This window comes from Myripristis murdjan, chromosome 12 (genome assembly GCF_902150065.1).
Source record: "Myripristis murdjan chromosome 12, fMyrMur1.1, whole genome shotgun sequence".
NCBI classification, from domain to species: Eukaryota; Metazoa; Chordata; class Actinopteri; order Holocentriformes; family Holocentridae; genus Myripristis; species Myripristis murdjan.
In genome coordinates this window covers 24,618,044-24,643,327 of record NC_043991.1, presented here as the reverse complement: position 1 = coordinate 24,643,327, position 25,284 = coordinate 24,618,044, and the positions used below count along the sequence as shown (strand labels likewise).

Genomic DNA, 25,284 nt, shown 5'->3' with positions numbered 1-25,284 from the left:
AAGCCCAAGTTCTCAGCCTGTGGCACGGGCTAAGCGAGGAAATCATCAGGAAAGTGGGGTGGGTCTGTTTAATGAAAGAACAAATATATGATAATTCACGCCTGCCCAAGCAGAATCAAAAGAAAACACTGTTGGACGCAGCGGGTGCTCTATTACCCAGTTCCAGAACAGATGTTAACACATGTTGGGATGACAGTGTGAATGGTTATCTGCAGCAAAACAATATTTGTTCTTTTCTCAGTCATTTATGGTTAAGTGCAATATATCTGCTGTCTTAAGAAGTAGAAGAAGAAGCTATCCCGTTTACAAAATAGTGAATAATGAGCATTTGATCTCCATAGTATTTGGGACATCATACATGTTTGCATTTTTATTTTTTTCTTTTAACATGTTTTTTTATTTATATGTTTTCTAAAATACAAATACCTAGCATATGCATATTGTTTATCAACCCAAGTGGCAATTTACGCCTTATTATAATCCCAAAATGATCTCCTCTCTTCTGTCTTGTAGCCCTCTGGTTAGACACTGAATCTTCATGGATGCTTGTTGGCTGCTCAGTCTAGGAAATAGTAGATCTCTTGCCAAATACATAGCAGCCAACATTAATGTTATAATACATGAAGGATTTTTTACATGCTGATTTACACACAATACCTGATGAAATACTGGTATTAAAATGTTGAAAAATGAAAAAAAAAAAAATTATAGACTATGGAGTGTTTCTGCTGACAGTAAAAGAATAGTAAATAAAAGTCAGTCAGATAAGGACGAAGGAAAATGCCAGACAGTGCCAATTAATTGCAGGGGAATAAATCAGACAGCTATGACAGGGATGAAATACATAAAACCAAATTCAATAACACCTGAGATGAGATTAAAGATAAGAGAGATGAGATTAAACGTTAGGAGACAAGCTGAGATCCACGCTGCCTGTTTTCTGCACGACCGTTCTGTTTATTCACATCTGAGACTGACTCATCATTCCAACTCTGTTTCCCAGAAGTCCTTGCATCTCCCAGCAGCAGCACCAATGGGACGAGCAGCCTAGAAAAGCGTCTGCCTTGTGAGTTCTGTGGCCGCTGCTTCACCAACAGCACCGAGTGGGAGCGACATGTCCTTCGACATGGCATGTTAGTAGTTTTTTTTTTTTTTTTTACCTCTTTCTAATGCTTTCTCTCCACTTGCACTGCTATGTGTTTGTGTCAGCCTATGTACTGTCCCATTATTTAGGCAGCTCCACCCAACTCACAGCCCCCATGGACCTCTTTACCTGTCTTTTTGGGTTTAGTCCCTGGACACAATAGTGGACACTTGATGCGGGACTTCACTTGCTTTTTACAATCTGTGTATTAAACATTCAGGGTTATGCATGAGGCACAGCAGCAGTCTTATTAAATTATACTTAGGATCATGCCCTTTGCATCCATAGTCTTATGCTTGTTCTTGTTTTTGCTGTGTTGAAATGATTTTTTTCCCCGCTCCTCTTGCAGGACAGTCAACAACAGTCGGATGGACACCAGCACCAACCCAGAGAGGGAGGCCTCGGCTCCACCTCCCATTGGCTCATCGGTCTTGATGGACACGGCGTTGGAGGTGTCTGGAAACAGTATGGACGGAGGGTGCCCCACTGACCTGTCCCAGAGAAGTCAAACTCTTTATGTCGAAGACAAAGATTTGCTCGAGACCAAAAAGGATCAACAGTTTGGTTGAAAAGAATTGTGGCCTATCAGGATATCGTGCTAGAAAATCATAACTTTCGGTAGGATCAACACTGAGTTGGATTTTAAAGTAGGATGCTAAAGGCAAAAAAGATGGAAACTGAAAAAAAAAAAAAAGAATTCTCATGAGTTGGCACATTATTAGATTTTATGTGTTACATATTAGAAGTATTAGATTGTGCTGCATCCTACTTTTTTAAAAAATGGCTGCGCTCTTGAAATGGGCGGTCCCCTAGGACAGATTTTAATATATTGGTAACCAATAGTGAACAGAACTCTTATTGCTGACATTCTGGTCAAATCTACAGTGAAAGATCCCACCTAGATAAAACTACTAAGCTATTTATCCAGATTGTTGTCCAAACAGATTACTAAATTTAAGCATTTGTTTGAAGCACCTTTTACTGCCCCCCTGCACATCCAAATCAGGGGTACCTTAACCTAAAAGGAACTGATGAGGAAAGTATATACATCCCTGGCCCACTGTAGAGCTGCCTTTTCTTGTTTCTTACTGAAAGTTGGATGAGAGAAGGGTTTTAGTCATCTTAGCCTTGTGTTAACTGTGTAGAAGTATTCCTTGAGGAATAGTTGCACCTTATCTATTCTAGTTAAATCACAATTTTTTTTCTTCATTTATAGAAATATTGACAACCTCCCCAATGATTATAGCAAATTGCTACATTATAGGTCCCTTGATATTATACTACGTATAAGCCTTCAGCCTGTGGCACCCTTAGCATTTCCACTGTACTACTTTGTTGTTGTCCAGTAGTTTAGTTGAAGTAAAAGGGATTATTTTAGATCTACCTTCTCCCATCAAGCAGTATGCTGTTTGAGGTCCGTGGATAAACTACAATACATCTGCAGTCGCTCGCATTGTATAGAGAAAAATGCCAGTTTAAGGAGTATTTCCTAATTTCATTGTGCCGCTTGTACTAATGCAAATGTATGCTGACACGCGTGAGCCCGTTCTTCAATGTGAGCTTGTTCAATGCTGCCTCAACACTTTGTCTGTGTTACTGTCCCGTTGAGTGAAGACGTGCCAATGCAGTGCGGCGCACCAAGGCGTCAGCTCGCTCTGTTGTCCAACTTGTACAGTGGAAATTGAACAAGGAAGTCGAGCTTGCCTTCAAAGTAAAAGTTGGAAGCGTGTTGGCTGCGGCGGCCAGTTTGCGACAGAAACACAGGCTCAACAGTGTGGAGGCAGCATCCACTGTCCAAGAGCGAGCTCACACATGTCAGCATACATTTGCATTAGTACAAGTGGGACAATGAAATTGGCATTGTTCATTATACAACAGGACCAACTCCAGATGAATCATAATTATACTTTATCCACGTACCGTTTGAGTTCCAGGTAACCAATATCACAGCTGAGATGGACACTCAGTTGTTCTACATCACATCAGAGATGTGTTTACGGTGTCGAGTGTGCCAATGTTTTTGGAATCAAATGTTATATCGAGGTACAAAGTCAAGGGTTACCCTGGAACACAGCTTCAGTCGCAACAGTAGTAGGTGTGATATCTTTTGTCATCATCAGCTGAAATTTCTGAAATTTGTTTTTCATACATGTGTGCTACTGGGGCTGTAATGTGAAGATTGCAGACTTATTTGAAGGTTTTTAGGTCAAGTTGCCCAACTTGAAATAATGAAATATTATCATTCTGTGTTGAGACAACTGTCAGAGCCTGCATTTGTGTGCTTCTTTTTAGACAAAGCTGTATTGTTATTGTTGTTGTTATTGACAAAAAGGCAGAGATTGTATTTGCTGGAAGTTGCTGCTTGAATGCCCCAAAGCCTTATGAGAAATGAATAGCAATTAAGTCAACCTTCATCATGAATTCCAATAAGACCAATAAGCACCATTTAACAGTCTGAAATAATGAGTGACTAATAAGTCTGGAGCTATCAAATTTGCAAGGAACACAAAAAAATGTAATCGTGTTATTAATACCAAAATATTCAGCAAACTGGATATGTTTGCTGTGATTGTTTTTCCTGAGCATTGAACCATTGATGGAAATAGGAAATCGGGGTTGGAACCGTAGAGTTTTAGAACCAGATTTCTGAGTTCTACGGGTGGAACCCAGGTAATCTCCGTTTGCAGCCGTGTATAGAAAACAAAACTACTTGTTAAGTGTTTGAACTGTGGTGTTTCAGAAAGGATACTTTAACCCTTTTTCCTTTAGGTGTTGTTCTCATAACAAAAAAACAAAAAAATAAATCAAAAGATGATAGATAACCCTTAGGGGCTTTTTGAGTCCCCAGTCCAATGTTATTACGCTGTTGTACAATGTCTGGTTACAATGAAAAATATCTCCTTTTGTACTGTAACAGGAATGAGCAGATAGTAAGCAGTGTGGTTGTACAATAATAAAATGCGTGAAGGCAATGCAGTTCCATACTGAATAATGGTCAGGGCTTTTATTGTGAAAAGAGAACAGAAACTTGGCAAGAAAGCGACAAGAAAAATGGTTCCTTTGGGAACTTCTACATAACTTGTTAGGTCCCTCTCTGGGGTTCGCCACCATCTGGCTTACCAGTCAACAAACAAACTCACATTTAAGGGATTTGGCTCACTTGAGCACGATCCAAAGTATTTAAGCCCAGTATGTCATATTCATGAAGTTCTTCTGCCATGACCAGCCACACAGCGAAGGCAGCAGCTCTGTCTCTGGTGAGCCTCGGCTAACAAGTTAAACCAGCTCCAGGTGCGTGGCCTCAGGTTGGACCTGCCTGTAGTGCTCCCAGTGTGCAGCAGGTGGGAATGTAGCAGCCCTCCACCACAGTAACCCTCAGTCCTTTACAGTACCTAAAGAAAAAAAAGAGAAAAGAAAAACAGGAGAGTTGGTGCTGAATCTCAAAGCCCTTTGTCTCACAGGACTAGCCTGTTGCTTTTTTGAAAGTAAACCTGTTAGAAAACTGTTATTGTGCAAATAAGCTTTGCAGGGGCATCTTGTTCCTCAGAACTCAAAACCAGGGGATAAATTGGGACATTCCGGGTAATGAAGCTGTCCACCTAAAATTGGTTGTTGTTCTTTGATTATTTTAATAGAAAATCACTGCTAATCCCTCACTGTGTGCAGTCTCTCTGGACTGTATTACTCTCACCTCCCCATTTACCCCAAGTTTAGCCCCTGCCGACAACACACTGGATACTTGTATATATGTTTAGTTTGTTTCCATTTGCATTTCTCTTTTCTCTTCAGAATGTTCTGTCCATAGTTTGACACTAGACTCTCTCCTTCTTGCCTTTCTTCCCATATAAATCCTGATGGTGGGTTGTGATGTTGCCTAGAATGATTGTTTACAATTTTATTCCATTTATCTCTGGATATTCTGTAAATATTGTAATTCATTGTCTTTTTTAACTTGATAATAAAGTTATCAGATAACAGTTAATTGTGTGTTTGTCGCCTCTCAGAAAACCCAGTTGTCAGTGTGTCCATACACTTTATGTACAGTACATCATTAAGACGTGGACATGTGCTTTCAGTTCCTTTGATAACACGGATATCGAGCGATAGAATTCGGGTACGTAGTTATTTGCATAAAGAATTGCCAGCCATATTGCAATTGCAAATTGTGAAAAAAAAAATCATGCAAGAGCCTAATATTTCAAGGACAGAGTGGTGTGGCGCTACAAGAATCCAGTCAGCATAATTACAACTCACAAGTTGGTTTTCTCCAACATATTGCTCAACCATATCATGGGTGTGCATCCTTGCAATACCCCATATGCCTTATTATCATTTTTTTTTTTTTTTTTTTTTTAATTATTAAACTGGAATTACAGTGGGTCACCTGGTGGAGTGTATGCCACATATCGTGGCTGGGTCCTTGCCTCAGTGGCCCCAGCCCCAGGCCTTTACTGCATATTATCCCTACTGCTCTACTGCTATTGTCAACCACAATAGAAATGACAATAAATAAAGATCCAGCATCTTTATACACACCCCTCACCAATTACAGGCTATTACGAAGCTGCCATTTTAATCATAAATTAACATGATAGCAATCATATAGGCAGCAAGAAGCAAGACAAAGCTCAGCTGTGTTTGTATCTTACACCTCATACATATCCACAGGCCCTGGAGATGGGACTAAGGACAGGAACAAACACCTGACCCTCAGTGGACCATCTTTTTTTTTTTTTTCTTTTTTTTATTTCAAATCATGTCTGGAAAAAAGAGAGCGAGAGAGAGAGAGAGATAAAGCACTAATCTGAGTGGCAGTGTGCTTTTCAGTCAGCGAGCCTTGAGCAGGTCTGTAGGAGATACAGATTTCAGGTGAAAAATACGCCATGCCTACATAAGTACCCACAGTGCTGTCACTGGAAGCACCAAGTCGATCAGATAGGCTTGTTAAAAGTCTCCAGTAATCTGCAGGTAACACGACTCATCCTGGTTCCGTTCAGAACCGTCCAGCTGGATGACAACCACTGTTCCCAAAGTGTTTATGGCCGTCTATCCAAGCTTATTTGTCATGTTTCCCATTCCCACTGACATATAGGATTTCCTTTTGAACCCTGTCCACAGAGTCTTGTGAGGGACCAATAATAGTCCCCACAGCTTGTCCACAGGAAATAGCTTCAGGCTGAGGAGACATCCCAGTGGCCTTCGCTCTGTGCTACACCCTTCCACACTTCTGTCTTTCCTCCTCTCTCCACTCCACTCCACACCCTGCAAACATTCTGCTGGCCAACACCACAAACCCAGTGAATGCCAGCGTGTGTTTGTGTATTTGTGCGTGACCGTATGTGCATGAAATAACTCCCAAATACTGCAAATTGTTGAAATTACACGGTTTACGTGTTGCTACCAGGAGTGCTAATCATGGTTCAACCATTTGTTGCGCTGTGGTGCCCACATTTTGTCAACAAGTCACTGTATCTCCTACTATTAGCACTGGGAGTGGCTTATCTCTTGTGTCTTCACATTCAAAGTCTCCCTCTCTCTCTCATGCATGCACTCTGCATTTCCTCTGCTGCTTATTTTGGAGGGGGCACTTCTTTATTTCACAGGTCTAACATCATCTTTTAAAAATATCTCCAAGTCGCCAGGGATCAGACAGTAATCTCCATGGCTCACTACTTCAGAGGGGGCCGACGGCAGACTGACGACCCCTGGAGACGGGAGCAAGAGGAACAGCCACAGTTGGAAGAGGGGAAAAGAGGACACTGCTGCTGCTGCTGCTGCTGCTGCTGAGTGACACAGGGAATGCCTGATGTGTGTGTTCAGGCCAAGGCATGCAATGACTGAATGGCAGGCAGGGGGGAGAGGGGCTGAGAGGGAAAGAGGGAGCAAGGGGTAGAGGAAGAACAGTCGTAGAGGAGGAGGAGGAGGAGGAGGGAGAGGGCACCAGAGGAGGAGGGGCAAGGAGATGAGAGATGAAGTGAGGGGTTAAAGAGAGATAGACAGAGACGCACAGGCACAGGAAGTGAGGGGGGGAGTGATAAAAAGTGTAAGAGAGAATAGGCCTGGGGCAGAGACCTCATTGAGCTCCGGCATATTATCTCTCACACTTTGCAGTCCTCTCAAAGTCGGAGCTGGTCATGGCAGCTGCGAGACAGAAGTCAGCCAAGCCTCTGAATACTGAGCGCCGGATGGACGATACCCATCACATTGAAATTCCACCACGCTTGAAGGGCCCGGGATTTGTCGAGACTGATAATAACGGCCAAAAAAACAAAAAAAATCAGTGAAAACAAGCCTATTTTTAAATCTGTGTGATGAAAGATCGTATAGGATTTACAGAACAGCCGTTTAAAGGGACATATGAATTGTCAAAACAGCTTTCTCCCTTAATTAATTTCACTTGTAATATAATTCTGTTGTTTTCCTGCCTCTTAATGTGACACTGAAGCAGTTTTCTCCACGAGACGTTTGAGGGAGTTAGAAGAGACCCCAACAATCTGATGGTACTGGATTATCAGGAACTGGGAAAAAAACAAGTTTTGAGTTAAATAACAACAGTTTGTACATCACTGTTATCTGCAATTTATCTAATTCATAATCTATCCTCAGCTATTAAAAAAGAGATTATATACATTTTTAGTACATAATTATACTTAGTGCAAAACTGAATATTGTACTTGTGATTATTTCTGCATTTGCTGAACAAAATCTTAGACATTACACTGTTGTTTTGCCATATTACTGTGGGGCAATGACCTCCCTGTAATAAGCAAACTGGTCTTCACTGTGATCTGTGTGTATCAGTTCAGGTTTATCTGTGTGTGTGTGTGTTTTGGTGTTGCAGTATGAGTAGTGTGTTTTAGTCACAAAAGTGGGACCTGACTACCAAGGATATTACAGATAGCTAAAATTAACCTAAAAACTAAAACTAAGTGTTGAAAAACATTTTACGTAACTGAAAATTAAATAATAATAATAATAATAATAATAATTACAAAATTTAAAAAATAAAAACTAGACTTCGGAGAGAAATGAAAACTAACTGAAACTATATTGTATACTTATAAAACTAACTAAAATAAAAATAATCTTGTCTAATCTGTCCACACAGCAAGCATGAAGAGGCATTGGCGCTGATGTTTATTAAGACTATGATTGAATTGCCTTCTCCAAGTGTTGTTTGTATTGTAATACCTATTCTGAACTTCATCAATATCACCCCTGACACCCACATACTACAATAATAAAAAAGACTAATAAAAACTAAATTAAAATTAAACTGAAACGATCAAACCCACTCTGGAGAATGACTGAAACTTAACTGGATTGAAAACAAAAATAATAAAATCACAAATTAATGAAAAATACAAAACTATAATAACTGCGGACTACATGACAGACTGGAGACACAAGGTGCATTTTATTTCAAACTGTCTGATATTATAATGACAACATATAATCACACACGTCCATTAATTTCCCCCAGCTCTCCTATCAATAAGACGCCGAGCGGTCTCGACACGTGTGTGTAGCCGAACCAAGCGCACCCAAACCCGGCCTGCTCCGGCTTCCTGATCACGGGAGGACATGAGGAGCAGACAGGTATTATGAAGCATGTAAAACCTGCCATACGGCCTGTATCTCCACTCAGGGCTTAATCTCAATATACTGCTCCCCCCTGCTCCCCTGCATCATGATCACTGCTCGCTCCTGACACGTGAAAGGAATAAGGAAGTGGGCAGTGCTCTTGTCTCTGGTGGAGTCTCATCATAACAGTCCTGATTACAGCCAGCAGCCACAGAGTAGTTCCGCACCATGTCAGGCACCACAGAGGAGCCGTCCAGCCTACATCTGCTCAGCACTCACTCACAGTGCAGCTTTTTCACCCACTCACCACTGACCGGGTCACTGTAGACAGCAGTACAATAAAATATATATACTGAAAAATACTTAAGGATCTGACTGGACAAGACAGAGGCTCAAGCCCTATTTATAGTAAGAACACTGAATGGTGAATTAAATAAATAATCATGAGGAGAAAGTGAGTTTTATATGTATACTCGGCTACAGTGTAAACATCACATTACAGAAGCAATTATTATCATTATTATAATTAATTTGACAGCAAGTCTGAACTCCATTCATACAGAAACGGCGGTCAGAAAGTGGCACCCGAGCTCCATATTTGACGAAACAAGTATAAAGTGCAAGCCAACATTGTTCAGTGCGGTGCATTTACAAATTCAAGCAGTTTCTAATAAATTACCCGACAAACATTTTACAAGAGGCCATGTTTTCAATGCAAAACAATATACAACAAGTTATTACTAACAAGCCGCGCCTCATAAACATAGGAAATACTCACAGACGGTGATATTGTTGTTGTTTTACAGCTGCCTTCAGTGAGACTTGCTCCGGTACAGACGGTGGAGTTTTCTTCCTGTGGAAATGACCGTGAGTTATGCCGTGCTGGACTCTCGGAGCACCACTGGGGGCGCTACAGCGGATAATGTAAGGCTCTGTTTTAACAGAAGAAGAAAAACAAACGCCATGGCGGCTGATAGCGTCGACACAGCAGAGCGACAGCAGACGTTTAAAAGTGACATTAGCGCAAAGGAGGCGATGAGAGATGAAACCATGAGTTTGGCCAAAGAAGTGGAGCGGGGTTTCCTGCTGCACTTTTAAAATGAAGTGACTGAAAAACCTAAACTTGGAGACATGACGTCGTCTGACGCTACAGTCCCGGTGAGGCGAATCATCTGAACAGGACAGGAAGTCAATTAGGTGACGTCAACATGTCGACATGTCAGGTGCGGGCAAATTGAGGCAAGTTAAGTGCTGTTTTATTTTCTTTTTTTTTTTTTTTTCTCAGACAGTATACACACTCAAGATAGTTGGTTTTCCCGAAACAAAGTAACATTATTTCACGTAATATTTTAAAGTAATTGCAGGTGTGAAAAAAAAAACATTTTATTTTATTGAAATAAAATAAAAATCTTCTTCAATCCTGCCCCTAACAAATACCGCCATTTTAATTAAAAAAAATGAAAATGAAATGAATGAAAATAAAAATAATAATTTTTAAACAATAAAAACAAACAAAACCCACTCTGGAAACTAACTGAAACTAACCTGAACTGAAAACAAAAAGGAAAAAAAAGAAAGAAGAAAACTACTGAAAAATACAAAATTATAATAACTCTGCTTGCTACAGAGACAGCGTCTGTAGCAGGCAGAGTGTTCACACATGGCTCCTCAGAGTGACTCTGGTTTCACACAGGCTGCCAGGGCAGCGTCATGCCGACAGCTCCTCTCATTACCACTTTTCATTACTGCTCCATCACCAAAACCTCTACTTTGTTTTCTTTACCCCACGCAGTAGAGGTGGAAATAACCTATATATGTGAGATTGTCTTCTATACTTACGGTGCAAGTCAGAACAAGGTATTTCTAGGGCAGAAGATGTTACACAGGTGTAGATGTAATTATGAGTGAGTACACAACACTGAATACAGGCTAATATTGGGAATATTGGGAAGCTCCCATCTGTCCCTTGTAGGTTTCCTCAAACACTCACAACAACCAAAGAATTTGATAGTGAACAGAAGATGGTTATGCAAGCAACAATTCAGGGACTTCACTATGTATTTCTCAGTGGGAAAGTAAAATTGTAACAGTAAAATTAATATTTACACACAAGCTCTGCAGTGTGTGAGATTGGGCTTTATTGTCCACAGGACAAGTTTTGTGGGATTCCCAAGTATTTTAGGATATCCTACCTAACACAGGATCTATGCTTACTTGAAAAAAACCTTGTCCAACAGAGGCACTTCAGCAGGCAGCAGTCTATACAAAAATACTTTTGATCTTCAAATGGCTGTTAAGGGCTTATTTTTTATGTATTTATGTAACAACAACAGAAAGGAAAGATATGCAGGTGAGAGTTAAAAAAGCTCCTATAGGCCTATAGAAGGAATCTCACCTCAGTAAGCACTAATAGCAATTACAAAAGTCATGTAGTCCGCTAAAGTAAGCAAACAAGCAAACAAAATAAAATAGCAAACATAAAGTAAGTAACAAAAATCATAAAGTAAACAAGATGAATCACACTGGTGATGTCAGCTGTCCATTCAGCTGTAATTTAATGATGTGCCTACAAAGTGAACGAGGTTTCCATCACTTTGTTTTGCACGGTTTCTTGGTCATTAGGATAAGTTTTCCTTTAATTATAGCTAACCCCAAAACAATGTGCTGAAGATATTAAAGATATGACCAGACTGCCGCTGCAGATCCTGGTTATGAACTCAAATACAATTTATTTGAACCTTTTCAAAGTGGCCTGGTCTCCCTGCTCACTGCAAACCCTCCACCTCAATTTTCCCTGACCCCCTAACTTTTCATGACCTTACCAGTGTGGGTGTGTTCTCCTAAGTAGTGCAAGACATCCTGTAGTTGCTGTGCACATTCATGAGATCTAGAGGCAGAACCCTATTGATTCTGGTGACCCCATGACCTTTTCATCAAGAGCCACCATCCAGCCAAACTCACCATTTCAGGGATATGTCCTCTTGTTGTTCATCAGCAGCGCACATCTCATTAATCCTTACTGTACTTATGTTACAGCACTCAAGCTTCTGAGTGAAGTGCTGTGCTCTTATTTCCACAAGCAGAGACATGAAAACATGAATATGCAAAGGGGCGGCACAGTTTTCCAATCAGTGGACAAAAACTTATATTCAAAAAACTTGTATACATGTATATGCTGGTGTGTTACAGTGCTAGACTTGTTGATCACCTGTTTTAACCGTCCTCACAACCTCCCTCTTATGAAATGATACCAGCTACAGTGGGGTGAGCTTCAGCTGCTGCAAAATTCAATCAACCATTTCCAACCTGAAATGTGTTAGTCGGAGACGTGGGGGACAGGTTGGGCTCTTATCAGACAATAAAGCATAACATGAAATAGCCATCTTAAATGGCTGTTCCTTGTCACCTGGCTGTTTCTCCAAATTTCAACAGCCCTTGTGCAGTGGACCACTAAAATGATCTTAAAAAAAAAAAAACTCGGAGCAAGGCATTCGGACTCCCTAGCAGCTGCTTCTGATGCTCTGCTAGCTACTCAATAGAAGTTTGTTGAACATGGATTATGCATACATTATGTAATACTCAAACAGCGTAGGAATTTGAATACCTTTATCCAAACTGCAGTGCATTGTGCTTTACATTTTCTCATTTCCTTGTGAAACAGGATCAATATTTCAACACGTCCTCATCCCAGAGTAGCTCTTGCTGCCACATTGGCAGGTGATGACAGCAGGATTGATTTATTTTGCCATTTCTTCCTAGGTAAATTCCTCAACAATGACACAACCCCAAAGCAATACAAAATCAATCAGCAGAAGGTCGTGGCGGTTATGGTGGAAAAGGTGTGCAATCGTAACTGCTTCAGAAATGGACAGGTGAAAAAAAAAAAAAAACTCACCATATTTTTTATGTTCGTAAAATTGTTTTGCAGCCTGAAGTGACCACAATGTCTCCCCAGCCCTCATCGGGAACTTTGGCCCCCAGCACAACACGTCCACCAACCTCCATTTCCCAAATGGCAGCTTGAACATCAGCTGCTGACGTAGTTTCCATCTCTATGAAGTAAAGAGAAGCAGATCTTTTTTCAAACAGGTTCTCTAATAGCATGGCATGAGGGTGTGAGAACTGATGTCCATGTTTGCCAAAGGTCTGCTATTTTCTTGCAGAACCAGTGAAGCTACAGGAAACACTAAGTGGTGAAGCAAGTTCAGCTCTTGGGAAAATCTAACTTCTGTTTTGTAAAAACGTATTGTTGGTTGGTTGGTTTTAGAGGGATGACAAAAAAGTATTGGCTTACATTGTATGTTGTCAAAAACTGCACCATCATTACAACTTAAACACGATTTCTTGTTGCCTTTAAGCAGCATATGAACTAGACAGAATACCGTCTGAGCTGAATCTAGCATGCCATAAATTTGTTGGTCCATGTGTGAATCTGGGTTGTCAGTTCATTTTGGCCCACCTAATTACAGCCATAGTTAGTGAGAGTACAAGTTCCAGTTACCCCACAGTGCTCCACTGTGCACAGCATGCAAAACAAACTCAACCTTCATCCCTTCCAACACTCTCGCGCCACCAAACTGCCATTCACTCCCTGGTACCTAGCAAGAACGCAAGCGTGTTGGCTTGCTGAAACTGTCTGGGGATGCATGCTGGAGACACACAACTCAAACGGAGTTGAGAGACGAAGCGCTTGACAACAGTGTACAGAAAAGCCTGTGTCTCATTTGCCATGGGGCCCTCCTGAATTTTGTCAGTTTGCCATTTCACACAGAGGCATGATGGTGGGGCTGAGGAAAAGGGCTGTGAAGATTTTGCAAGATGTGAGGAAATTGTTCCATGACCAGTCAGGACGATGCCATTACAGCAGGCAAAGCAACAGGAAAACTTTGGTCACACTCAGATCTGTCAGTCAGTTTCAAGTGTGTTCATCAGTACTGCTTTTCCCAGCAGTGGAATATGTGCAGATGTTGAACAAACGCATAGCAGAGTTAAACAGCAGAAACTCAAATTAATTTTAGAATTTTGTACAAAAAAAAAAGAACATTGTACATTTCTCTGGGATGTTCGTGTAGTCAAAATACTGAGAAACAAACTGAACTACAGTGTTGTTGGCAAAAAATCTCGATTATTCTTAAAATCTTATTTTTTAAAAAACAAGTAAAAAAATAAAAATGTCAACTCTGAGAACACATGGAGTCTGTATAAATTCTAAGTAGGAGGTCATGCCTTTCATTAGCTTATATCAGTTACTACCACATGTCATGTAGCTTGTATTTAGCCTCATCATTATTATCATCATTATATACAGATGGATGTCAGTGTCTTAGTGAAGTGATTGGCCACCAGAATAGCTTTGATGGGCCTTGGCATCGACTGCACCAGTCTCTGGAAAGCTGCACATTTTCCTTAGCTTGTGGTTAATTGGATTCATTTTTAAATTTGGTAGAATTGTTGTAGGACAAAGTATTTTACCACTGAGTTGGTGCAGGGCTCATTCCTCAGGGTGCAAAGCTTTGACTGCCTGTACAGGTCAGGACCCTGTTAACATGCATTAGTTAAACAAGGACACACACTGTCACTGATGGGAGGCACCACTCTTATTTTGCACCTCTCTTTTGCTAGGGTTTATGTGCAAAAATTAGCTCTTGGATGTCATTTTATTTTCATTTATTTATTTATTTTAATAAACTATTATGGAAGTAACCTTTTAACCCAGGCTGAAAATGTTTGTGACCATAAGTAGACAAATGGAACATAAATGTTGACCTTTAAATTAGTGAAATTTTCAGATAGATTGGTATAAATTAAGCCACATTTAAGTGCAACATACATTTTACATTTTAATTACAGCAAGTGAGCACCAGGGGACCATCTGTTTGTCATGCTGGAATCTGCGGCACAGGCAGAGGGAGGGACAAAGGAAATGCAAAATTTCGCAGGACAATCCTGTGCAACATGGCATTAAACAAAACTGAAATAAAATGCAGCCTCACTGTTTATTATGGTGAGTCAGGGTACCATCAAGGTACACCTACAGGAGCGACTAGTGAGGCTTGTGTCAGCTGAGATACATCCCATAATAATATCCAGTAGTTACAGCTGCTGCTCACACTCCTTTGAAATGATTTGTTCCACTCTCGCTACATTAGAAGCGGGAAGCTGGCATGTTCACATGGAGCACACCATGATGAGTTTCACCTACAACTCATAGAGGTGCTTTGCATCAAAAAATCTAAGTTGTACAGTACTGTGCATGTGCATGTTTTCCACCAGTAAGCAATAACAATCTGTATCTCTTGATGAATGATGATTGGAATTTATTGAATACATGTTTGCTTGATGTGGGCCTGCAAACTCTAAACTGAAGTGTAGTTACAGTAATCGAAAAGTTAAGACTGGACAATCCACTGAAATGGCTGACAGTGAAGCACTTTTAAAAGACATGTATCTTTTGATTTCTTTCTTAAGGGCATCCTAGACCAGGACGCGTGCCAGCTGTGCCCACAGGTGGTGCGAGCGGCCCTGCTAGCGCTGGCTCCTCACCAAGTGCTGAGGATGGTGAGTGTCCCATGTCATATACTGTATTACCACAGTCTTGATAAGCAAATCCTTACTTGCATTTCTAATATTAACCAACTGTCCTTTCTGATTATATTATCACTTAATTCTCTCTGCTTACTCTTTCTGTCTCATCCTTCTTCCGTTCCTTCAGGCACACGACTCAACTCCCTAAGAAACCAGCCCGAGCACCATGTGATGAGACAGCTGATGGAGCAGAGTGCCTCCCTGTTTCCAGGCCCGCTGCAGACCATCTGCAGGGAGAACCCCAAATCTTCTGCAGGTGAAGTGCTGACGCTGGGAAACATCCCTTAAATGATTTGAATGTTATAACAAGTGTGACTGTGTGAAAGACCCCTCTTAAATGGACTTGATGAAACAATTTCCTAGTAGAAGTGTTGGAGATTGAGTTCATTTTACAGTAGTTCACAGTTCACTTTACTTATTTTTGCAGCAGATGAGTTGGGAGTAATGTGCGTAGAGGCAATTTCAGACTTTGCTAAAATATACTAGATGATAAATTAAGTGGTATTGTAAGAATAATAATAAAAAAAAGTTCATTTATTTTTCATATTGTTTCAGCCAGAGGACTGCTCATGTCATTTAGCCAATCAAAATGCCACCTCACTTCACCCAAAGAGAACATCTCCACTGAACAGAATATAAACATCTTGTAAACTTGAAATTAGCATTCAGGTCTTGCCAAACTGCTGTCAGTTTCTTCCCTGGGCCCTGCCATGTATAGAAGAGATTAGACCCAAGAGATTAGCACCCAACTTTTTTCTCAAGCATGTCATGTACAGTTTTTCTCACTTTTGTGACTCTTGTGAAAGATGTATAAATGAGGCTCCTGGTCAGTGCATCATTCCTCTACCGGGCCCTGCAGTGAGTCAGGCCTAAACTGTCTCATTCTCTACCACAGGGCATAAATAACCACCAGGACATCATCCACATGCTCACTGATTTCAATCTTGGAGCAGTGCCGGATGTTTGCATAGGTGAACCTGGAGAAGCAGGGCCAGCAGGACCGATGGCAGCTGCCACATCCACTGGAAGTCACACAAAGTCACTCCACATCACACCTGAAGAGAGGGAGAGGAGGAACAGGACACAGTCGCTAGCTTTCCCTGTCAGTCCAATGCAGATATGTGTATTTGTGCCAACATGAATGTGTACATTTCTACTCTACTGTTTTTAATTTATATACACGCTTTTAACTATATACACACATTTGTGCTCCATATATAGTATACGCACATGTTTATTTGTCATTGTAATGGATAAATCATATTTTCAGTCTGTATTCTGAACATTAGGTGCATTTTTATCTGCAACCACTTGCTAGTACAGGGATGGGCAAGCGTGTCATTGAAGGCCAAGAGTCTTCAGGTTTTCATTCTAGCCTGTCACTGCAGCAGGTGATTATTTCACTGAATAATAAACCTTTAGCAGGAGCAACTAATCAGTGAAATCACCTTCTGCAGTGAAAGGCTGGAATGAAGGCCTGAAGACTCTCCATGGAACATGATTGCCCATCCCTGAGCGAGTCTAAATCACTCTGGCGGTAGGTCTGTCAGTCCCAAACGTGATAGGTCTAATACTGATTTCCACCACCCATGAATGGGGGCACTGTTGTGTTGCATGGAATTCTTGACCCTCACACAAGCCTACAGTAGTGGTTATGATGATTAAAACTATAAGAAAGCATCTGGACAGGAGGAGACTGAGGCGATGAATACTTTTTCACTTTAAATGGGAATAAACAGTGTAATGACCTTTTGCTGTAACTAGGCTAACCATGCTCTGTACACTTCAGCACCCAGTCCTGTCCCTTTCTAAGAGCCAGACAATGTGTGCATCATCAGTCTCTGGGGAAATTTCCATTCTACAAGCCACTCTTAGATTGATGTTTGTAGGATCAATGTTATTCAAGGAAAATGGTAAAAAGTTCCTCCTGCATCAGAGGCTCAGGAGGTTCAACAACGTTCCTGCAGAGAGAAACCTGTGCTCATGTTTGTACAACGTGCAGGAGTGGATTTTAATGGTGATGTTGCATTTTTGAACAAAGAATGGTCACAGTGACCGCCCACCGAGCAGAATGGGCTGCTTCTGCTGATGCTAAAGAGTCTCCAGAGGGCGCCTCTCACAAATGAGTGTGTGAGCTGAGAGAAAAGGACAAGAAAGGAAATGCTACAGTAAGAGTGAAGTAGGTGGATTATTGGTAAAGCATCAGTGCACAAACAACATATAAACATTGGTTAGACTACATTTTACTTTTGTTTCACTCTTGGAAATGATCTTATTATTTCTGCATATTATATTCCAGCTAGTCTAGAGAAGCTTTAAGAAGATTAAGATTAAGATTTTGTGTGCGTATGACCTGCCAGAGTGTGATACTTTACCCATTTACCCTTTACCCACTGTACCCATTATACTGAGAAATGTAATACCAAATCTTTAAATTTTACACTATGATGTAATGTATGTCCCATTTGCTATTCTTCTCCGTTTACAGGTATAAGGGGCAAGGATTTCCAGAACGTCTCATTACACAAACCTGGCTTCATATTATAGAGCATTCACCTTTTGTACTGATACTGGATTGTTATTTGGTTTTGTATGAGAACAAGCCGGTCGATTTGAAATGGGAGTAAAAATTAAAATTAGTTATGCATCAGAAATCACGTATGCGCCATGGATTTCTTTATTATACTTTAGCTAAGAGCAAAGTCATTATGAAATGAATGTTGTTTATTTAGAAAGACTAAGTGGTTATGAACAAGGGTAGGTGGAGGAGATTGGGAAGTTTGTGGCAGTATTCATGCACTTTTTTTCTCAGTTGGCAAGTCATAGGGACCCCAAAACATACACTACACATGGGCCACCTTCACATTACACCCACAGCAGCTTTTATGACATCCCATTCTAAATCCATAGGCATTAATATGGAGTTGGTCCCCCCCTTTGCAGCTAGAACAGCTTCCACTCTTCTGGGAAGTCTTTCTACATGTTCTCCCTGTGTCTGTGTGGGTTTCCTCCCACAGTCCACAGACCTGCAGGTCAAGGCCAGCTGGTGACTCTAAATTGCCCTTAGGTGTCAATCTGTGTGTGTGTGTTTGTTTGTGTGTTTACCCTGTCATGGACTGCCAAGCTGTCTAGGTGTTTCCCTGCCTTCCACTCAGTGCATGCTGGGATTGGCTTAGCCCCCTGTGACCTTAAACAGAGATGTGAACACGGATCTGAATGCATGTAAACAAACAGGATTCTCTTAAGATTGGAGTTGTGAAAAATTCTACAGGCATAACGTCAATACTTATAACATGGTTAAAGTTTACATAGTATCTGCTAGGATTTATTTAGTGTGACTGCTATTTAAAACATCTCCAAATAAAGGAGCCATACCCATCCTATTTTATTTGCTTTATATAGTGCAGAAACTTGAATGTAGGGTCATTATTTTTTTTTCCCACTTGTATTTTATTACTGTTATTCTCATGATGAAAACACATTCACGTCATACTTGTTTCTACACGATACTCCACAAAGAAATGAGTGAGAAATCACCAGGGGTGGGAGGTGTGCTCATTATATTGTAGGCCTACAGGGGGCAGCATAGACCACTACATGTTAGAAAGCTATCAGCCCTCACTTCCCAACCTGAACATGTGTGTGACTGAAATGCACAGCATCATGCGCCGATATCAACTTTTAATTTTGTATGTAAGATGTCACTTTAATTAAAGACAGTCGTAATACACACGTTTTGTAGTGTGACTTTTTGTTAATGAATACAGATGTATGTCTTGAAAAAATATGAGCTTGTATGCTGTTTGAGTCTTTTGGTATTTTTAATATAACTTTTATGCACTAAAGTGGAATCCTTACATGATGGCTTTGATTGATTAGTAAAGCAAATGTTACATAGTAAAACATGGCATTTTCAGTTTGGCAATATATAACTGATCATTCAGAGATTATCAACTCCCATTTTTAAATCAGTTTTGAAATTACATTATCTATCAATCTTAGATTTCCATTTTTGATTGTTCTAAAGTCTAGATTAAAGCCATGACTGAGCATTCGCACAGTCATGAGCAGCAGGTGTCCAGCCAGCCTGCTTCATTTACTTTGATAAACCTCAATTTACAAAATATCTATACAAATGTTAGTTGGTGTAATTTCACACTGACATCTTGAGCAGTGCAAGTCTTCCCTTTGCTGTCAGTACCTACAAAAAGTACAAAGACACATGGACAGACAGAACCAAAGGATGCACACTGATGATTGTGGGATGCGGCACAATCATATCATAGACGTTATCTCACTATAGCATCTCTGCAGAGTGTATTCAAAGTGTGCACCTGGGAGCTCCGGCTAAAGCGCAGAGGTGTAATTGGATTTGGTGTCACCATTGAATGTCAGCCAGTAACTTGGCTGTCCTCCCCATTCTTCCCATTGACAGGTGGAAAGGGAGCCCCATGGAAACGGGACATTGTAGAAGTGTATTTTTGAATATCTTTTTAACAGTAACATTGTGTTAGTTTGCCTGTGGCGGTCCCACTATTATCAGGAGGATATTGTATATGAGCCTGCTGTGAGCTTTTGTTGCCATTTAAAAGTGCTTATCCATTACACAGCCACAGAAGGCTACACGCTTAACTATACGCTAAATAACGCTCAAGCCACCGTGTTGTAGTTAAATTTAGATGAATGATAACTGGGTGGCTTTAATTCAAAACTATAAATATGGAATATACATCTCAGATTATACGACTGACCACTGCACGGCACATAGTGATTGTGGAACCATATGTAGGTTTAAACTATAGAAAATAGCAATCATATCTCGTTTCAAATACATTTTATTCTATCATACTGTAAAATACAAAACATTAACAAAGCATTTTTATTTACAAATGTACAAAATTCAAGATTATATTACATATTTTGGCTATAAACAAAACAAAAAAAAATCTTTGTTCAGAGTTACTTATTTAATACAAAAATATGAATGTCTCATATAAATTATTGCACTTTGCAACCGCAGTGCATTGAAGATTGCCATCACCATTGATAAGTGAAGTGTTCACCTGATTTAAGTCAGATTGTGGAAGAGAGGTTTCCAAGAAACACACAACCGTATGGCACTTATTTCATATTTTTCACCCTTTTTGTAATTTTTTTAGTTGGTCTTTGGTACCTTTTCTTTAAAATCCTTCTTCAGAGTCACTGAGCACCATCCTGTAATATATAAATTAAAGTTGTACCTGAAATTAATGGCATTGCAGGTGAAATATATGTCTATAAATATATATATAGACTTGTTTATTTTAAAACAGTATTTTGAACAGTGTGTAGTTGTTAACAGAGACTAATGGAATATTGCTGGTAGAAGGCCTCTGGGAGATGTTTGTCTGTTGTTCCTGGTTTCCCTGACAATAATACATTTCCAGTCATAAGTTGTTGGCACCTGGTCCTCCAAGTTTTGTCGATTAAATAAGACAAATTCCAGTTTGGTCCCTTGAGAGAAGTTTACCACCCTGACTGAGAGGTCTTGTCAAGTCCCCTGTCGAACGTCAAAAGACAGGATCACTCTTTCGAGAAATTCTAGGCTCTTGGTGGAATAATGCTCTTTTTGCCGTGAACAGCACAGCTTGTCTTGATGCTTGACAACAGCTTGAAGGCAAATCATGGTTTTAAAATATGCAAGTCACACGTTGTTTCAAGGTTGCCGAAACATAAATTTTGGATCTTTCTGTAGCCTTCGTCCGTCGTCATCCAGTCTGGTCAAATAAAGTCTCATAAGTGTCTCTTCATGTGAAGAGCAAGGTGGTCTGACCTTGAGAAGGCCCGGTCACATTTCTGACACTGGAAGGGCCGGTGGCCCGTGTGCTTCCTGTAGTGGCGCGTGAGCTCGTCCGAACGGGCAAACTTCCAGCCGCAGCCCTCCCAGTCGCAGTGGTAAGGTTTCTCCCCTTTGATGGAGACACACACAGACAGAGCAGTTAGCGTTGGCCCTGAGGTTAAAATGGCCCAACCTCCACCTCAATACAAGAAAAGAGGTCCATCCTGTCCTGCAGCCAGTGTTTAAAGGGCAGGCTAAACAGGCTGTGGTTTGTATTTGAGCAGGGATCAGTATCAACCTGTTCCATCACACCTGCCAAACAGCCCCACCCCCCACCCATCCACCCCTCCAACCCCTATTCATGACTCATAGCGATTTTGAATTTATTGTAGTACCAACAGCCACTATTGTAGTCAACACTGGCTATCGCGGAGATGGTTACTTTGAAAATGAATTGCACACATAATACATTGATGAAATACACCCTCCCACCCAAAAACAAACAACAAACAAAAAAGAATCAACCGTTAAGGGCATAGCACAAGTCACATCATTTAATTTAAACCTGCTCCACAACCTAATTTGAACCGAGGGCTGACAGGAGGACGCTGTAAACAAGACCTAACATACAGTTACAAACCTGTGTGTGTGCGGTGATGTGCTTTGAGGTGGGAGCTCTTAGTGTAGGTTTTCCCACAGCCAACATAGTCACACGTGTGTGTGGCGATCCTCTTCCTGGGCCAGGAGCGCCTGCCGCGTTTGGGCTTTGGTTCCTCCGGCAAGCAGTCCCCACCGGATATCATGAGGGCTTCTGTGTGGTGGAAAAATCAAAAGGCAACAGTCAGCATCACTTCCCCTGATCATATAACCAAATGCATAGATAAATAACCAATAAAATAACCGTCGGTCAAAGAACACAATAGCGAGTACAAATATTTTGCTCAGTTGAATGGTAAATCACATTTTCTTGCGGCACTAAAGAGAGTATTTAATTACTTCTTATCCTTTGCCTGGTGTTAAGCAATGTGATATATCCCTAATCATTTAGGAGTAAGGTTTCTTCTGTCCTTAACTCTGTGCAACTGTCCTGTACAGAATATATGTTAGTTATGACAGATTATATTAGCATCATAGCCATCTTTGTATGTTATATATATATATTTTTTGAAAACCAGTTTTGCAGCTATCTTAAGAGTAGCATTGCCCACTTGGACCAGTGTCAAACAGTAAATATGCCACTGAGCAAAGCTTTTCGTTTAACAACAGCGTAAACTGAATCACTATGAATTCTATCTTTTGTTCACGATTTAGACGGAACTTTAGTCAAAAACCAAAAATCTGAATTAAAAACTAATTACCGCATTCACCACTGCCAAAGAACTCCCTTTAAATGCTACATCCAGTCAAAAAATGACTTGCTATCCTAGGCTATGACAAATACTTTTCAACACTTGTTGGTCTGCTTATTTTTGCCATTTTTTGCAACTTTGAATTAAATGGGAAAAGTTTTTATTGATGTCAATTATCCCATTCAGCAGCTACAAGACCTTACAATTAAATATCTACAGTAGCTTGCCATGTCAGGAAATAGCCAACTGGCCCATCAATAAAGCAACACAAAATGATGCCAGCACTGACCTTGGTACTGGATGGAAGTTGGCTGTGGGAAGGAAGTGTAGCCTTGCGGAGAGCTATGGTGGTATCCCTGGGGAGGTAGGGGGAGCTGAGGGTGGGGGTGGCCCAGCACCTGGTGCTCCCGGCTCATCGGGTGGTCTGGGGATAAGGAGGAGGATGAGGATAGTCTGCCGCCTGCCATGGGGCGCCCTCCACCGGGGAAGCCATGAGGGTCTAGGTGACCGGGCCGCGGCTGGCTCCCTCGTCCCTGGGAGTTCACCCGAGCCAGCTGGACATCCATGGGCTGCGAGATGGTGCAGTTACTGGGGTTCTCCTGCTTTATCCTGGGGCACGCAAATGGCGGCGAGGCACGTGCTGAAGTCGGGTCCGAGGCAGCATTAACACAGGCTTTGCTCACGTTCACACTTTGGCTGTAGTCCCCCATGTCCATTGTAGTCTTGACCACAAACTTGCCATGGAGGCTGGTGGGTTGGAGGTATGCCGGGTCCAGTTCAGGCCTCATGAGCTCTGCCACAAAGCCTCCAGAGGGAGAGACATCACTGATGTCCGGGATGGTGTAGAGCAGCTCGCTGGAAGTGCCCTGTGGGGAGGGGAGAGTGTACGACGAAGAATAGGGGCCTGGGGATGGAGACAGGGCCTGGGCTGAACTGCACGCCATGGACTCCTGCTGTTGTTGTTGTTGTTGTTGCTGTTGTTGCTGTTGGAGCATGGAGTTGGACAGAATGAAATCGTAGTCCAGTAAGTCCAGGTCTGGCTCCGTGTCTTTTTTGGACATGCTGGGGTTTGCGGTGGTGGTGGTGGCAGTGGGATGGTCTGGGTCGGAGCAACTGCTTCCGGTCGGCACACTGGGTCTCTTAAGATGGGACAATTCCTCCTTCCATCTCTAGAGCAAACACACACAGACATTAAAAACTGCACAGGAGGATGGCTCCTTGTATATGTGTTGTTACTGTACAGAAGACGCTTACAACATTCACCACACGTCAGAGTCTGTTTTAACAAATTTGGCTTATTTTGACTAGTTACCTTTAAAATGGCATAATGTTTGCGAATGAATGCATTCAAGGAGAGGGGAACCTTGAATCTGTGTGATGGAAACTGGTATCGTGACAGTTCAGTCAGTGAGCTAAGCTGAGTCTGGTTTAGCAAGTGTCCTTGGCACAGAACACTTGCTGCTGCAGAATGCTGATTAATCTTATTCCCCCACATAGAAAATGCAATGGTAAACACAAGGAGTGGCATGAGCAACACTTGCATTTGACTCAGTCTGTATAGGCACGGGGGAATATACCGCTGATCTGCCTGGTGGCCCTGTGAGTCGATGGCAACGATTAGATTTTTGCAAGCCCATTGATTGATACATTTCATTAATCAGATCTGACATCGCTGCTGCAAAGGAGTGCAGCGTCCCTCGCTCTGTATGGCAGCCCATGTGCGCTTATCCATTCTCCGTCTCCACGCTGGAAAAAAAAAAAAAATCTACTACAGCCTCGCAGGATCTGGGCTGGTGCACGCCCCAGATCAGCGACATGAAGCCCAGACTGTGCCCAAAAAAACATGAGAGCGACACAACCTCAAAATCACTCACACTAAGACACAGGGAATAAACGCTGTATCTTTTCCTCGCTAAAATGGTGTTGCGCATAGCTATCTGAGCATGGGACCGAGTTCGCAGTGAGACTGATCATACTCACTAAATTCGCACTTCCTATGGATTTACTCTTGTCAGTCGGGCCGCTGGCAAACGTGGATATGGATGGCAGAAGCGTCCCACCTAGTGCCATCTCGAAGTCATTTGGTGGCTGCCTGGAATTAAACAAACACACTGTCAGTCCTTGTGGTTGTTATCCGCAAAGGAGAAGCCTACGCAGTCCATTCTAGTCACACACAAAAAAGTACATAACTCTAGTTAATAAAAGTTTGAAGTCCCGCACCTCATCAATGGAAATATGTCTGCAGAGTCCTTCTGGTGGGATGTGTTCCTCGGTGGGAGCGGAGACGCGACCTGCGCTGGGTTTGGCTTTGTATCCCAGGGTGTTGAAGTTACCGCTCCGTGCTGTGCGCTATATTTTGGTCCGAGCCATGCTGCCGCTGATGGGCGCGTCGCGTACAAGGAGCCAGACGAATCGGGCTTTCAGCGCTGATGCAAATTGATCAGGAGGAGCGAGGCGACACGCGGGGATTCCCTGGTCTGCCTCGCGCCCGATGCCATGCAGGGACCGGCAACCTGAACGAGACTGAGCTGACAAGCCGCGTGAGACGGGTTTCCCTGCTTAAATGATCGGAGCTGGACACGCCTTCGTTGCCCGGCAACACTTCAAGAACAACAGTTAGCGCGAGCGCGAGGGGAGGGAGGGGAGGAGGTGGGGTGAGGCGGGGGAGCGCGAGGAGGAGGAGGCGGAGGAGGAAGGGGGCAGACAGAGAGAGAGAGAGAGAGAGAGAGAGAGAGAGGTTTGTTTGGATTCATAGCAACAGTACTTCTGTTACTCATGTCAAATGTGGTTTCAAATGCCACAGG

The 25,284-nt window shown here is 41.8% G+C and overlaps 3 protein-coding genes and 1 long non-coding RNA gene across 8 annotated transcripts in view; 2 read left to right on the top strand and 2 right to left on the bottom strand.

Annotated features, from left to right (window-relative positions):
• Positions 1-5,126, top strand: part of znf462 (zinc finger protein 462) — a 57,805-nt gene extending 52,679 nt beyond the window's left edge. For all 4 annotated transcript variants that reach the window (XM_030064672.1, XM_030064671.1, XM_030064670.1 and 1 more), the window contains exons 12-13: positions 1,004-1,133; positions 1,494-5,126. In XM_030064672.1, the coding sequence (XP_029920532.1) occupies positions 1,004-1,133; positions 1,494-1,713 (350 nt within the window). In that variant the 3' untranslated portion in view covers positions 1,714-5,126. The remainder of the gene's footprint in view (positions 1-1,003; positions 1,134-1,493) is intronic.
• On the bottom strand, positions 4,166-9,643 carry LOC115368538 (uncharacterized). The gene is made up of 2 exons (XR_003929045.1): positions 9,507-9,643; positions 4,166-4,536 (listed from the first exon to the last, which is right to left on the bottom strand). It is a non-coding gene; the product is annotated as an uncharacterized LOC115368538 (long non-coding RNA).
• A 176-nt stretch (positions 9,644-9,819) lies between these two features.
• Positions 9,820-18,038, top strand: rad23b (RAD23 homolog B, nucleotide excision repair protein). 2 transcript variants are annotated; one of them, XR_003929044.1, is made up of 5 exons: positions 9,839-9,951; positions 12,488-12,600; positions 15,197-15,286; positions 15,441-15,569; positions 16,209-18,038. XR_003929044.1 is itself a non-coding variant. In XM_030064674.1 (4 exons), the coding sequence occupies exons 1-4, from the start codon at positions 9,945-9,947 to the stop codon at positions 16,217-16,219; spliced, it is 237 nt and encodes a 78-aa protein (XP_029920534.1). In that variant the 5' UTR covers positions 9,820-9,944; the 3' UTR covers positions 16,220-18,038. The 2 variants fall into 2 exon arrangements, 1 of the variants encoding a protein (XP_029920534.1); XM_030064674.1 differs by lacking the exon at positions 12,488-12,600 and having other exon boundaries at positions 9,820-9,951.
• Positions 18,039-20,472: 2,434 nt separating this feature from the next.
• klf4 (Kruppel like factor 4) lies at positions 20,473-25,001 on the bottom strand. Its single transcript, XM_030064619.1, has 5 exons — positions 24,701-25,001; positions 24,461-24,572; positions 22,770-23,649; positions 21,772-21,942; positions 20,473-21,261 (listed from the first exon to the last, which is right to left on the bottom strand). The coding sequence occupies exons 1-5, from the start codon at positions 24,703-24,705 to the stop codon at positions 21,086-21,088; spliced, it is 1,344 nt and encodes a 447-aa protein (XP_029920479.1). The 5' UTR covers positions 24,706-25,001; the 3' UTR covers positions 20,473-21,085.
• Positions 25,002-25,284: the final 283 nt, after the last annotated feature.